The following is a 16,525-nucleotide window of genomic DNA, read 5'->3' on the forward strand; positions in this document are numbered from 1 at the left end:
TGAGAGAGAGAGAGAGAGAGAGAGAGAGAAAGAGAAAGGAGGGAGATTTAAATCTCGTAGTTTGTCAACAATAAGAACAACAGTTCAATTAAAGTCTGCTCAAGGTCACCTCTCCTTCGCGCCTGAAAAGGTCCATGTAACCATCTCACCTTCCTCAGCACCTCCAATTGTTCTATGCATCCCTCCATCCCGCCCCCTCCTAAAAAGAATCATGTTCTGCAACTGGAAACCCCAGACAAATTAAATTTGGGCCGAATGGTATTAAAGTATGCATCTCGGACACATTCAAACACAATGATACTATAAAGCTGTTTGAATTTTTTCACCTTGCCAAAGTGTGCAGCGTTAAGTACCTGTATTAAACAATATTATCTAAAGCGAAATAACAGGCTTATGTTAACAAAGAGTTTAATGTATAACGATATTAAATTAAATCGAGATGGTTGGCTCTGAATTGGTTCATATTTCCTGGATTGTTAGCATGCTCTCAGTAAACAGAAATTCCTCTAGATCTTTTGCTCTTAATGTTTTAAAAATGGATTGTCTCCCACATAGATTGTCGCATCTATAAAACAAAAACACTTTACAGTTTCGCAAGGGGATTAGACCGGTACAATTTCCCATTTCCCACTCAGATTTCGCAACGTGAATCCAGATGGTATGTCACTGAAACAGAAGAGCAACATTTCTTGATTGGAACTTCGTTATTTTAATCATTTCAAACAAGAAAACGTTTTTAAAAAAAGCTTTCCTTGGTTCAGTTATACACAGACCCTGATCTTTTTCTCCCTTCAGAACGTTTTGTTGTCGTAAACTGCTGCGCCAGAAGCTTTCAAGGTATATAACTCAAACCATGTTCTGTAATGTGACTCCAACGTTTTTCCCCTGCAGTTTTCATATTTAAATTGAGAAAACCCAATTGAGCAAAGTAATATGAAAGGTTACGACCTCATCGAAACAGTTTAGATCACTTAGGTGTCTTGCTGTTTCGACCCTTCCTGACAATACCAAACTGAATTGTAGTTGATAGCCTAAAACATCAGAGCAGACAGACGTCAATATTCCATTAAAATAATACCCCACAACAAACACACAAAAACTCATGTCTCCTGTGTGCAACAGATAAGAGCCTAATTGTTACACCACTTTGGGGGGGGGGGGGCAACTCGTTATAAAAACCTGACTTTGGCAGTTTAATCTGTTCAAGAATAGTAAAGGTAGGCAGACTACCCTTGACTTAGCGGCATGCACCCCTGGCATGAGTTCACTATAGTACAAGGAGTTATTCAATACTTCAGGATGACGAAAAACGCACGTCGAAGCAAGTGAAAACTCGAAACCCACAGCAAACTCAATAAAATCGATGCGACATCGACTAGCTGTTTATTTCTGGAAATCGCTTCACTGTCTTTTGTGTGCTGATATTTGCTGGCAGTTGGATTCATAAGTGAACGTTATTTGCCATGAAAGCCCGACCCCCACGCCCTTTCCTTCACCCCAAACTGCAGTGTAAAGATATCAATCCCCAGTGTTCGCGTCTCGTCCATTCTGCATTTTTCCTTTTCAGCCTCATGTCAATTCATTTTCTATTTGTCAGGAACGACAATATTGTTGATGCGAGCGTCTCTTCCTCAAACCCCATCGTTTGAATGCACGACTCTATTAGTCTTCCGCGTCTTCTGGTGTTGGATGACGTATTATCCAAGAGAACCGTCAGACTCGTATTGCGGTGAACTGGTTTGAAATCCAGTAGACTTCTGTATACAAAGCGAGAAAACAAATCTATTCTTTATCCAGGAAATCCTCACATAAGGCTGCATTGAATTAATCCTATGGTTCACAGCGTTCAGGCTTCTCGAAGCATTTTAGAATTTGCTTGATGATATGCTGGTATTCGCGAGCGACTCGCTATTTTGGCGCTGTATTGATATTAGAAGAACCAACTACCCCCACCCCCGGCGTCAATAACTCACCAATTACACCGTCCAATCTCCTCCCTACCCCTTACCACATGCCCTACCCCCTTTTTAAAGTTCATTAGCATAGGCAGTGGGGTGTGACAGTGTTCTTAATGATAAGAAATTGAATGCTGTTTTCCAGGAATGTGCTTCCAGAGAGGCCAGACTGCACTAAGTGACTACGAATATAATGAGGCTGACGTGTTTCAAAAAGACGTCAGAAAACGAGCAAGATAATAAATTCCCCCCTTTCACTACCAACCCACGTCTTCTCGATCATGACACGCGGAAGTGTAAGGCGACAAGATTAATGGCAGTATTAACAAATGAAAAGGAAAAAAGCAGGATATAACTTTGTGGGATAAGGGGAATGTCCAACAACTGTTACAGGTGACACCCAATATCTTAGATAAAGAGTACGGCTGATAGTTTTCTGTTCTTTTATTTTCTAGCCTTGCACAGGTTTTGTTACATTGGAAAACCTACGTACATCTAAATATATGAACAAATATTGAAGGAAAAACAGTCACTATAATATGAGTCGTTTTGGGACTTTCAAAAAGTACTCGATGCCAGTATTTCAAATACTGGATAAAAAGCAACGGAATTAGGATACTATGCAGGAAGGTTGAGATTTGGAATTTTTATCGTTTCAAGAGCGGAGATTACTCTTTTAATCCGTGAAGTGTGGCGAAAGAAAAAGATGTCTAGAAGCTTCGGCTGGAAAGTGCATCCAATAATTTGCATATTTCACAATGCTATAGAGTTCAGAAAAAATAATAGGAAACAAAATGTAAACACAACATAACTAAACTCCACTTTAATGATTCTCATCAATATACGAATGCATGAATTAGAGGGAAAATAGAGGGAAAATACACTGCATCAGAAACATTGAAAGTACTCTGAACATTGCAGATCGCCACAGTGAAGAGCCCTGTTTTTATTAATTATTTTTTATCGCTATGGTTATCACAACTTGCTAAAGGCTACACTTCAGTGACCACCCAACAAAACGCCTTGTCACTGACACGCGCGTGACATTGTCGTGACCACTCAGTAACTGGTCGACACAATATACAGCTTCTGCAGAAATGTGAATTCCGATTGTATTTCACCGAATTAAATCAGGCTGTACCTTTCTCTCCTCTGCTCGTAGAGTGTTTGAGCAGGTATCCATCACTTTCACATTGCCCTTTACTCGTTATATGCTCGTACATGGCTACTACATTAGGAGACTTCGATTTTGAGCCCGAGCCCTTTCCTAGTTTCTGGAGGGCCTATTGACATTATCCTTGTAGCTTGATGTTATTAGGAAAGTCCGGCGTGGTCAGTTCTACGGTGTTTGTCAGTACGATCCTTGCTTGTACTTCAAACTGAGTGATATTGACAGGAAGCTCTACAAGCCTGTTTCTCTGCATTACAATGCTCACAATCATATAGGCCATCAGGATCTCGATGTGATAGTTCTGTTGTCTCTGCATTGAAATAAGAAGGCTCGTGGTATAAAAGAAAACGGATTAACAAAAATGATGCATCATTTGTTTGGTGAGTGGAAGAGCCGGTTGGGTTATGTACCTAGTACTGTGTCAAGCTTCATTCTATATAGCCCTCTTTTTCACCCAAGGCTACTTAGAAGTCTTGCAATTTTGTTGAGTAATTTCCTTTACTAATTTTGTTTTTCACGATCTGTAACTTTGAGGTAACAAAACTATTTTGGGTGTTTTCAGCACAGTCTCTGCCGTACATTCGGTAATGTAAAATAGGGCTTGACAACTTTAACCTAAGTGTGAGAGGGACTTTTAGATCTTAGTAGCTGGATGAATATCCAGTTGTACGACAAGTCATTTTAAAGTAATCTCAGGCAAGGCCCCTAGACCTGAATGCCTTCTAGACCAATTTTTTACTAGATAAATGCTTAACGGTTTTAGCTAGTTTGGATCCCGAAAAAATCTCAGCCACGCTGGCGAGATTTGCTGGGATCAAAGAAGAAACTACTCCCGTGATCCCTGTTAGCATAACTCGTTTCGTTCGGGAGCTATCTCGCCTGCTGCTGCAACATGAAGTAGGCAACTCTGAGAAGCTTAAAATTTCCAAGAATATTTGCTACTAATGCTCCGGGGTGGCAGCAAGCCTCCATCGATTACGTTTCTATTCTGATTGCAGCACCGAGGTGGCACACAATAAAATAACAACAGACTCACTGACACAGAGGCGCTCTTCTTGCAAGCAATATCGAAGTTCACGTCATCGACTGCCTAATATATTTAGAACTGGCATAGATATGGCTCAAGACGCAATAACCCTAAGCACTGACGTCACTGCTGGAGAATGAACGCAAGGAGATGTACCCCGAGGCTGTTGCGCCAAGAAGTCGGAGGGTTCAACACTTGGGGGTCCGAAGGGCATCATCCTGACTGGTGGAGTCGTTGTGCTCTCTCAGAATGTCAAGGACTCCCTCGTTCACATGTATCGTGGGACGTCGTATTTCTTCCTCGCTGCTGAGGACGGCTGTACTTGCTAATGGTTTTTACATGTCTTGAAAACACAGCAATACGATAGAAAAAAGGAAAAGAGAGAGCGATTGATGGGGGGGGGGAGGGAGAAGATGAGGGAGGGAGAAGGTGAGGGAGGGGAGGACGAGAGTAAAGAGAGAGAAAGAGAGAGAGAAAGGAGAGAGAGAGGGAGAGAGAGAGAGAGACAAAGAGAGACAGAGAGAGGGAGAGAGAGAGGGAGAGAGAGAGAAAGGCAGAGGGAAAGAACAAAAAAGCGGGGGAAAGGAAAAAAGGACAGAAAGAAAGAAAGAACGAAGAAGGGAGAAAGAAAGGAAGAAGGAACGAAAGGGAGGGACAGAGAACAGAGAAAGAGAGCAGGGAGGGGGATATAAAGGAGAGACAGAGGGAGATAAAGAAAGAGAAATTGAGATATATGGGCCGAGAGACAGGATAAGAGGGAGACGGAAGAAGGTGAAAGAGAGAGAGGAAAGTAGACAGACGCAAAGCAAGGGAGACCGAGGCAAAGAAGAGTATAATCATTACATGGCTCACTACCTAGGTCTTTAGTGCTATAACTTGTTAGTCGATGTTCACGAGGAACAACTAGTGCTGTGAATGATCTCTTGCACCGCTCTACACCACTCAGTATGGGGTGCAAAAAGGTGCGAAAAAGAAATCAAGAAGCTAATAATCAGACTTTGTCCAGCAAGATGGATCACTCCTTTCCTTGAGGTACCACTAACAAATTGTTTTCATCTAAAAAATACCGGCGTTGATATCTATACTATCGTTGTGTATTTGAAACTATTTTAGAGAGCGACGTTTCTTTCACACAAAGAGGAGAAGCAAAGTTTATTTGAAAACAATTTTGAATTCAAGTATGGAACAAAACATTCTATCGGTGCCAAAGAGACGGTTCCGGTTCCTGTTTAGCAATGTAGTTACGGGTACGATTTGTTACATGCCCCTCCTAGATTGGCTACCTAATACATGAAGAAGGCTTCGACATTTAATTTTTCCTCTGCAACAGCGTTTCATTGCTCATCGTTAAAAATAGACTCTGTAAACTTATAGAGATGATCAAACTCAGGACTTCAGGTTTGTGGGGCGAGTCCCAGACCTGTCACTTTGACGGCCTCATCGAGTGTGGCTTTGTGGTGTTCTTGTTTTTTTGTCTTTTGTTGTTTTGTTGTTGTTTTTTGTTTGGGTTTTTTTTTGGGGGGGGGGGTGGGGTTACTTTTGCAACTTTTTCCATTCACGATTTAAATCAAAACTGGCTAACGGTTCTCAGGATTAAAGCTCAAGTCAAAATCACATTAAGATCTTGGAGATTTGAGCATAGTAAAGTTACTATATTTATGAAGCTCATTTTTCACATAATAAAGAAAAAGAATACAAGACAAAGTACCTTCAAGAACTAAAATTCGTGAAGCTGAATGCTGTCCGTTTTTATTGATAAGCAGTTATTCCACAACGAAACTATGAAAGGGCACAGTATAGGAATATGACGTCGATTTGATTTAAGAGAGAGTCAGACATGGAGTGAGATGGAAAGCAGAGACAAGCGTGCGGTCGATAACCAGTAAGAAATTAATAATATACAGCGAAGTGTGTGGCATCGTGGTGAAATCAGGCGTTCTTCAACTTTTGGACATATAGGGTCTTTGGTATAATCTAATACTATGTTTATTTGTATTAATTTTGATTTCGCAAAAGAAAACATAGAATCCATCTGGAATAGACGTCGAGATATTTGCGACTGAACGAGGTGGGGGTCGTCTGATGTCAGAGAATATAAAATAGCGTCTTAAGTTTGATGACTTCCAAACCTGTGATATCGTTCGGGGAAACTGAAAACTGACTGTTTAATGCCTCTGATATAAAATTTAAAAAAAATTAAACTACTTCTCTCAAAAGTGTATTACCTAATGAGCATAAAAGGTGCCCCCCCCCCCCCGGAAAAAAATGTAATAGAACAATTGAAAATTTATCAAATCTGTCCGAATGGCGAACGAAAAAGTGGTGGTTTCTACGCTTTTATTATGTTGACAGCGAATAATACACCCTGACGCCACACAATTAAGCAGACAAGTGTAGCTGTAGACACGTGTTTTTGTCGCAATTTTTGACCTTTTGTAACGACGTAACGACGGCGCTGTTTGTGCCACTCTTGAGAAGGGGATATCATAAAACGAATGATCTTCATTCAAGAAAGTTTATTATCTCTTTCTCGAGACTTCAAACCACTTTTTACGCGTGGCACAAATATTACTTTCACGTGGCAGGAGTTGAAGAGCTTTAGCTTATCCAGCTGTTTGCTCTGTCTGTCGTGATAGATTCTATTTTACCCGTGAGATAAAAGAGGGAAATTGGCTTACTTGATCTTTGCAAAGAATGGAGTAATGTGTTACTATGGCTAACCCCACAGGTTAAGATATGGTTTCTGAAAGTGCTGTATTTGTATAATATAGAATAATGTCTTCTTCAGTCTCTCTACATTTTATTGCCAACATACAACAGCAACATGTTCCACGTTCCCTTCCTTCCACTCTCGACCTTTGTCAAAAGACATGCTATTGTTGGTCGCTGGACTTTGTCTGAGGCGTCAGTAAAGGTTAACGTGCTTGGCTCAAGGACATCTCACTATATATCATTATATCCATCTATTGGCAGTCTGCGTTCCTTGACATTCCTGCCAGTGCTATCCGCAGACCACTTGACCATTGGACAAGTGTTTAGAATACAGCAGATGAATAACACGGCGTAGAGAGGAGAGAGGATGGAATAGGGTGACCCAGAGGTGTGTGTGTGGGGGGGGGAACAGAGCATTCATGATTTCTGTTAAAGTGATTGATGCAGATACTTCAGCATTCTATTCGTTTCACCTGGATCCAGCTCAGACAGAATATACATGTATTAACGCGCGAAGGGCTTATTAGGTCATACTGGGGGGGTTGTTCACGACTGAATTGACTGACCGTCTATACATTTCTTGCAGTTTTATATGAGAAAAGTCTTGTCTTTTTCCGAAACCGTATGTTGGGACGCCGTATTTCAACGTTGTGCCCATTGACTTAATTGTTGTCAAAAGAGTGATCAATAGTAACAGGAGAATGTATGTTATTGTCCGTCATATTTATTTAAGGTCAATTAATAAACGTCCAAATTACTTTCTTTCCAGTTCATTCCCACAAGTTTTACTTTATATTATTTCCCAGCCATTTATAGGAATATAAAGAAATCCCCTTAATTAATGTCAAATTTTTATGGTGACATTAGCTACATATTTATCTTTTAAAAAAATAACAGCCCAGCTTGATGCCACTAAAAACTTGAGACCTTTAGAGGATTGAAAATAGAGCGTGAAGTCCGATAGGGCTGCCATCTTTAAGGCATCTAGTTGGATTACAATTTTGTTTGTGGGACGCTTGGACGTACACACGTTTGTTTTGTATCATGGGTAGTCTAGAGGTTAGGCTTCCGGGGTCTTAACCGTCAGGGTCCCAACGTTGTGTCCTCGAGAAGGACACTTTACACGTTGTGCTATTCCTATTTTTCTCTCTTCACACGGGTGGGAATAGGTACCTAGTAAGAAAAAAATATCTCGTTCTGCAGCCTTTTTACTGCTACTCTTTGGCTCCGTCTAACAGCTGTCTTTCAGCCACACCCTTGTTCTTAGGGTAGGAAAGATCTACACCTAGCCTTCTCAGACAAGAGCGAAAAATCTCGGAGGTCTCGTATTCACGTTGAGCACGTTAAAGATCCCTTGGTGGTTCAAATTCTGCAGCCGCCATCCAGGCAAAATTTTAAAATTTCCTACCAACTGAAAATGGTTAGTGTGTCCTGAGCACTCATATTACCTTATGCAGTTGCGAGCGCTGTGAAACACTTACCAATAATAATGATAATAATAATAATAATAATAATAATAATAATAATAATAATAATAATAATAATAATAATAATAATAATAATAATAATAATAATAATAATAATAATAAAAAAAATAAAAAATAATTTTAAAAAACAATAATAATAGTAATAGTATTAATGATAGTAAATCTCGTCAGTTTGTTAGTATTTTAGCGTATATAATTCGTAGTTTTAACAATCTCGTAAGCCCAGATTATTTCTTAATCATGCTCTTGGATTTTCTGGGGTGATAACAATTATAAAACGCATACACCATGTTGTAGGGCGCTGTTTTGTACAATGTAAATCCGTTTATTTTTATTTTTATTATTGCTGTTGTTGTTATTGTTGCTGTTGTTGTTGTAGTTGTTGTTGTTGTTGTTGTTGTTGTTGTTGTTGTTGTTGTTTTTCTTCTTCTTCTTCTTCTTCTTCTTCTTTTAATAGAGCGAAAGATCAACATCTACGATAGCAATATCAACAGCAGCAACGAAGATATTTCCGTATAACTGATTACTTTTCCACTTTTGATACGTAAATGCATAATGACTGCTCTTCCATAAACCGCAATATTAAAGACTTTTTTTCTCTCTAACAACTATATCGACTTAAAATCTTAGAAAGTACCATTCAATCATTAAAATTCCTTTATTGAGCAGATTACGGTAGTCGCCATCCCCTATTAGAGTGGAGCTAATCTCAAAGAAATAAAAGCTAACGAGCTACATTTCGTGTCGGCCCTCTTGGGGTCTCTTGGTAACGTTAAGTCGGGTGGACCAATTAAGGAGTCTATCATTATCTTATCTTAATATTATGCTATTTTACCGGGCATTTTCTTATTCCATCGTACTGAATCATCCGTTTCAAAGTTAAAGCTAATTCTACTCCAGTTGATAATTTGGCTCCTTAGTTCTTGTATGCTATTTTCACCAACAGTATGACGTTGATAGTGTGTATACATAGTAATCCACTGCACACTAGACAGGTCGCTACGCCAGAACTACAAAGCTCTATCTATATTTAGTTACTCAGACAATGAGGTCAAAATCATTTAATGCTCTATCTGCTCTATCAAAATCGAAAGATTATACGGAGACGTTTTCAAGATATTCCAAGAATTGCATTCGAAAAAGGCTTGAAATGTAAAACTCACCATTTTTATGTCAAATTTCTCAAAACTAGGTACTGAGCAGATAATGAACTTAGTAATTGTGAGGTAGCGAAGTGGTTTCAGATTAATTTCTCCTGCGCTTTTCAGTACGCACGAACTTATTTTGCTATTGTATTCACAAGACTCTTTCGTTCATATTACTATGGTGTACAAATCGTTGTTCAATGTGTTGTGACGTGTATTTATGAACGTCTGCTTATGTGTCAGAACTAATCTAAATAGCGTTTGTTTATACATTCACACGCGTCATATTGTATTTTATTTGTGTTTTTGCGTGTGTAATTCGCAGTTTTAACCATCTCGATAAGCTCGATAAGTATTGCAAAACGCTTAAGGTTGTATTATACGAGAGTGTGACCTTTAGAAATGAACTAGATTATTCCTATTATGTGCGACATAGAATTAGTAAACAATCACACAAAAACGGCTCTGGTGTCATTTAAAAAATCAAATCTGGAGATTCCAAGGCAAGTATTTTGATTGTCCTAGTAGTTTGGGCATAACGGTGTCCTTAAAACCTGCCATATTGCGCTATTTAAAATCACACAAATAACGCTTTGTTTTTTTGGTACGTGCGCTTATTATAAGCCTTAAGGCTCTTACTCTCAGTGGCAGAAAGGTCTTCAGTAACCTAGTAGAAAATCTTCTAATCCCTTATTACTTCCCATTTTATGGTTCTGGACATTTATTTGCCTATCAAATTCCAACCAGGACGTACAGACTAATGATTTAAAAGAATAATGATGTTAATATAAAGCGAAATTATGGACTCAATTGACCTACGGAGGTACATCATCATTATTATCTTAATTACCGATGCAAACGCTCCAAATCCGATCAGAGGCAGAGAATTATTTTTAATTTAAAGAGTAGTAATTGAAGAGGTTTGATTATTATCATGGACTAAAAGCAGCCTTTAAATCAATCTTGAGCAGAGGCTTAGGAAGCGAGCTAAACTTACAGATAAAAAATGCATTACAAAATAGTGAAAAAAAACAAAAAAACAACAACAACAAAAATAAAATGGTCACTGTTGTTTTTCGTCTAGTTTTCCTTTGTCTGGTTCGAGGTCGGAGGCCTCTTTTTGCGCGGGAAGTTTGGGTAACGTTCTGCTGAACGTAAACACAATACTGTTTGTCTGTCTGTCTGCCTGTCTGTCTGTCTGACGGTCTATCTATTTTCCTGTTTGTTTGTTTGGTTGCCTATGTCTCATTCTCTTTGTTACACACAATTACGCAGACTCAACATCTTGTCTCAAACCACACGCACATTCACACACACACACACACACACACACACACACACACACACACACACACACACACACACACATACACACACACACACACACTCACTCTCTCTCTCTCTTCCTCTCTCTCTCTCTCTCTCTCTCTCTCTCTCTCTCCCGTTCTCTTCCCCGCTCTCTCTCTCTTTCTCTCTCTCTCTCTCTCTCTCTCTCTCTCTCTCTCTCTCTCTCTCTCTCTCTCTCTTACCTCATACACACACACACACACGCACTCACAAGCACACACACACACACACACACACACACACACGCACTCACAAGCACACACACACACACACACACACACACACACACACACGTACACTGTCTTGGTCTGTTATTGTTTCCTTATTGTCTCCCCCAGCCCTGCCCCCTCTCCCCATCTCCCTCCCCCTCCTCCCACCCTCTCTCTCTCAATCTATCTATCTCTCTCTATCTCTCTGTATCTATCTATCTATATTTCTCCCCTCATCCCATCCTCGCTCATATGACCTTATGCTGTTGCAAGCGCCGTAAAACCTCTACTAAACAAACAACCCCTCCTCTTTCATCGTCTTCCATCTATGTTAACTACCTTGGTTTCTACCGAGTCCCGAGCAAAACGTTGTGTTATCATCCATGTCTGTGTGTTTCAGATACAATGAAGCAAGCTCACCTGTCCCTTGCACTGGTAATTGGACTCGTGTCCTTGACCCTATGTAACTCCGCCCCCATGGACAGCTCGGCGGAAGCGGCTTCATACATGAAGGTGAGAAATATAATAATTGTAAAAAGCATTTATCAATTGATAAGCAGCATTAATTCAATCTTGCGCATCTCTGCTCAACAACAAACGCTAAGCGCTCAGGCTTCTTCTTCTTCTTCTTCTTCTTCTTCTATCCCGTGGTTGGGGCAACCGTTGGGGCACCACTGCATTGGAAAACCAGCTCTCGCCATCTATTTTTGTCCTCTGCTCTCCTCAGATTGTCACCCATCGCCTTTCCTGTCCACTCTGTATTGTTGTCCTCCCATCTCCTTCTCTGCCTTCCTCTCTTTCTCTTTCCTTGTACGGTTCCTTGCAGGATTGTTTTGGCAAGTCCTGTGGATCTTGTGACATGCCCATACCATTTTAGTTTTCGTCTCTTCACTGTGGTCAGTAGATCTTCATATAGCCCCATTGCGTTGGTGATTCTCTTTCGTACTTCAGCATTTGAAACATGGTCTTTGTACGAGATGCCAAGGAGTCTGCGGTAACATCTCATCTCTGTGGTCTGAATCTTTTTCTCTAATTCTGCTGTTAGTGTCCATGATTCGCAGGCGTATAAAAATATTGAGATGACCAGTGAGCGCATTAGTCTAATTTTTTAGCTGTGCATGATGTTTCTGTCCCTCCAAATAGGCTTCAGTTTTGACAGCGCAGCTGTTGTTTGCGCGATTCTGGAGAGAATTTCTGGTCTTGAGCCTTCATCTGAGACGATAGATCCGAGGTATTTGAAGCTCTTGACGGTCTCAAGTTTCTCTCCCCTGACTTTGATGTCCGCAATGATGCCATTGGTGTTATTGGTCATTAGCTTGGTTTTCTCGGCACTGATCTCCATGCCGTAGGCTGCTGAGGTTGTGTCCAGCCGCTCCACTATTGTGGCGAGCTCCTGTTGGTGATTGTCCTGCCTCCAATACTGATTGTTCCATTGTGGTCTTCCAGAATGTCAGTCATGTTTCGTTCTAGGACGATGTTGAAGAGAGTGGGAGAGAGCAAACAGCCTTGTCTCACCCCGACCGTTGTCCTGAACCAATCCCCCATGCTGCCGTTAAGGTAGACTGCGCTGGAGGCCTTGTCGTATAGTTGTTGTATGACGTTGATCAGGTTGGCGTTGATGTTGTATTTCCTCATGGTTGCCCATAAGGCTGCATGCCAGACCCTGTCGAAGGCCTTTTTAAAGTTCACAAAGATATGGTATAGGTTTTGTTGGTGTTGGAGGTACCTCTCTCACAGTATCTCTCTGAGGTTGAAGATCTGTTCTGTTGTGCTGCGCCCTGCACTAAAGCCTGCCTGCTCTTCGGCAATGATCTTCTCTGCCTGTTCAGCATTATCTTCAACATAACCTTACTGGGGTGGCTTATTAGACTGTCCATGGTGTTGGACACTTTCCTGTCTGCCAGATCTTGTTGCAGATGACAGTCAGAGCGCTTATCATGTCCTTTCCCCCTGCCTGTGTCAATTTTTCTGGGATGTTGTCCACTTCTGCTGATTTCCCCTTCTTCAGTGCTTTAACTTCTGCTTCAACTTCTTCTTGAAGGATTGGATGGTTATCGATGTTGGTTGCTGAGGGAACGTTTAGAATCTCAGGGTTTCCCGTGGCTTTGTAGTTGTACAATTCTGAGCAGTATTCTGTCCATCTTTTCAAAATGTCTTGTTCCTCTGTCAGGCATTTTCCTTGTTTGTCTTGAATGGTGATGGTGCGCCCCTCTTTGCGCTCAGGCTACAGTGTTGTAAAATATACTATTATATATTAATATATATTAACCCAACAGACCTTAGAATACTCAGAAACATAATCGGCTTCAAGTTAAGCATGATTTAGAACAAGGAGCAGATCAAACGCGCAAACACTTAAAACACTACATGTAAAGATCTATAAACGGATCTTATTTCCACCTGGGTGAGATAAGGAAAATTCGTGAAAATTCCCAAGGACACAAAGTCGGACCCAGTCGGGGTTCGAACGTAGGACCTATCGGATGCAAGCCCTTTAGCCTTACCACAAGGCAATCGACGTCACGTCTGTAAGGATAGTTTGAGGTGACCTTTGAGATGATTGTAAACGGTTTTTTCTGACACCTGTACGGTTTTGAGCATTTAGGAAGCGGGATGCTCGGGCTTTGTCTATTTGCGCCAACTCAGAGATAAAACATTATTTGCACGGATATAATAATTTTATGGAGTTGACTTTTTTTGTTTAAAAAAAGGATTTAGAATAGAATCATTTGAGTGTAAAGATTAGAGTCTGAGCCTTAAACAACTTAGTGTGTGCTATGAGTTCACGAATGTTAATTTTAAGAGAGAGAGAGAGAGAGAAAGAGAGAGAGAGCGGGGACGGAAAGGGGCAGACAGACAGACAGACAGACAGACAGACAGACAGACAGGCGGACAGACAGACAGACAGACATGGAGAATCCATACTCATTTATCTTTCCATTTGTCAATATCGTCATCTCGAATCATAAATGTGTTTATATTGTTTTCCAGTGGCCAGAAATAGAGTCCGAAGGGGAGCAATACTGGGACCTTCCAAAAGAACCATCCGCTTTGAAACCACAATCGACGGGAAGCGACCTTGAAGGTGACGTCAGCTTAGGGTCAGATTTCACGCAACCAAAGAACAGGCTACCTTTCGTACTCGACGAGAACTTGCTGTTGAGGCTGAGAAACGAACTTGCAGCCCTCCGAGACCATCAGCTGGCAGCGTCAGACCAACAGGGGTCGGGTATGGAGAAAAAGTTCAAGCCGAGCGGGTTTATGGGCAGCAGAGGCAAGCGGTTTATGCCAGGACTTGAGTCTCTCCTTCTGGCCAAATATTATCAAGGTAACTGATCTTTTCTTCTTTATAAGAAATGCCTCTTTTGGAATAGTCGAGGATTTTTAAAAAAAAATGATGTTGCTGTTTCTGCTGTTGTTCGCCTTCCTCATTTTCATCTTACGCCTCCACTTATTAATCCTCCTTCTCCTCCTGTTCCCCCTCCTCTTCGCCCTACTCTTCCTCCCCGCCCCTTCCTCTCCTCCTTTTTCCTTCCCTCCCCCCTCCCCCCCCCCTCTCTCTCTCTCTCTCTCTCTCTTTATCTCTCTCTCTCTCTCTGCCTTCCTGCTTGTGTGTACGGGCGCCACGGTGTGTGTGTGTGTGTGTGTGTGTGTGTGTGTGTGTGTGTATGTGTGTGTGTGTGTGTGTGTGTGTGTGTGTGTGTGTGTGTGTGTGTGTGTGTGTTATGTGTGTGTGTGAGCGCGCGTATATGTGAGTGTAGGGAGTTCATTCCTTTTCAAGAATAGACTAACCCCAGAAAGACAGGACCGGCAGTAATAACCATCATCAGAAGCGTTGGTACAGAAAACAATAAAAAGAAGTCAAAAGTGCTATCGTATACAATTTTCAAGAACTTGCTGAACATCTACGTATCTCGATAATAAAAATATCCCCGTCTTCGGTACGACAAAATGAGCTACTTATCTTGAGGATCTTGATACAACATATTTGCAATGTTCTCAAGTGATCCAACCTGTTACAACTCCGTATAGTTCGTTTAGATATGAATAAAGTAAAGTAAAGTTGTTCCCGCATCCGGACATTGAGGATTGTCTTGTTAGTGAGACACTTTTCTGGACCTCCGGCATATTGTGGAATGGTGGCCAGTTTCTTTCCACACCGCCTTTACTTCCCCAACTCAAAGTCAAGTACCCATTACTGCAGGGTGGGTAGGGGGGGGGGCGATAAAAATCCGTGTCCGAAACGAGGCTCGAACCCGGACTTTCCGCTTCGGAGACGAGCTTACAAACTGCTCCACCACCGCACCCTCAAAGCTATTAGTGATATGTGGTATTTGAACCTAAAAAGTCATTTAAAAAGCATACGACTGTTTTCTGAATTAATTTGGGCTTGTCCGTCAATTCTGACGATGACCAATACAACCGCAGAGGGAAATACTTCTCCCGCGAAATAGAAGAGTTAGAAGAGTTAAAGATTAAGATGACTTTTGGCTTTGGCTGTGGCCCATGAGACCAATTCTGGCGTAGAAAATGTTTCCACATTTTGAACAGTTAAAAGCTCGACTTCCAATTGTTAATGTGCTCAGCTTGCGGAATTCTCTCTTGGCTTCAGCATTTCCTGTTCGTGAGGCCTCATGTTATGATTTGCTTCCCCTTGTGACTGTTGCTCTCTATCTGGGTCTGTCAGGAACAAAGTTTTCCTTCTCTGCAGTATTTAATGTTGAAGTCCTCCAGAGACATTTTCATGGTGTCTTTGTAGCGCTTTTTGGTTCCGTCAATCTTTCGTTTCCTTGAAAACAGTTCAGAATTGAACACTAGCTTTGGTATTTAATGCGTGCTCACGATTAGCTCAGCTGATAGGTTGTCGAACTATAGTGCAGATGACAACAATTCTAGTCTCCAACAGGGTTTTTTTAAATATGGATATTTTTTAGAAAAGGGAAAGGGGCGGGGGTGTGATTAAGTCGTCCCAACTCGTTTGTTTCATCTTTAATACAATCGGAGAGGAACGTTAAAGTCCGATTTCCTGTCTCCTGAACACAGTGAAACGGGACGTAAAATAATATTATGTGCTATACCTGGCCTGACTTGCTCGAAACGCATGATTGAACAGCCACTTCTGCTCTGCCTGCCATAGAGCTGAAAAGGTTGTCAATTCGTTTGTTTTCTCTCCGCTCCTTATTTCGTTTTTTTTTTCTTTGTCCCGGGAAGTGAGTGTGACGATAGTAAAAGGATATTAAATTTCCGGAACGGTATTCAATGCGGGGAATTTTCTTTTTGTGTTCTGTAGTATTTGTTTTTGATTCCTGTGTTGTGTTCTTTTTTCTTTGAGGGTGAGTAGGAAAGGGGGGAGGGGGTTCTGTTTAATGATTTTTCTGACGTTTGTACGATTGTGTGTACGAGCGTGAGTGTGTGGGTGTATTTTTGAGTGTTGTTGAGTTGATGTGTATGCGAGAGAAAGAGACAGAAGGG

At 41.1% G+C, this 16,525-nt stretch overlaps 1 protein-coding gene across 1 annotated transcript in view; it reads left to right on the forward strand.

The window, feature by feature from the left end:
* The window catches only part of LOC101859590, a 90,286-nt gene that overhangs the window by 58,653 nt on the left and 15,108 nt on the right, over positions 1 to 16,525 (forward strand). Inside the window, exons 2-3 of the mRNA XM_035971783.1 lie at positions 11,454 to 11,566; positions 14,045 to 14,381. Coding sequence (XP_035827676.1) covers positions 11,459 to 11,566; positions 14,045 to 14,381 — 445 coding nt within the window. The 5' untranslated portion in view covers positions 11,454 to 11,458. The remainder of the gene's footprint in view (positions 1 to 11,453; positions 11,567 to 14,044; positions 14,382 to 16,525) is intronic.

This window comes from Aplysia californica, unplaced genomic scaffold (genome assembly GCF_000002075.1).
Source record: "Aplysia californica isolate F4 #8 unplaced genomic scaffold, AplCal3.0 scaffold00504, whole genome shotgun sequence".
Lineage (NCBI taxonomy): Eukaryota > Metazoa > Mollusca > Gastropoda > Aplysiida > Aplysiidae > Aplysia > Aplysia californica.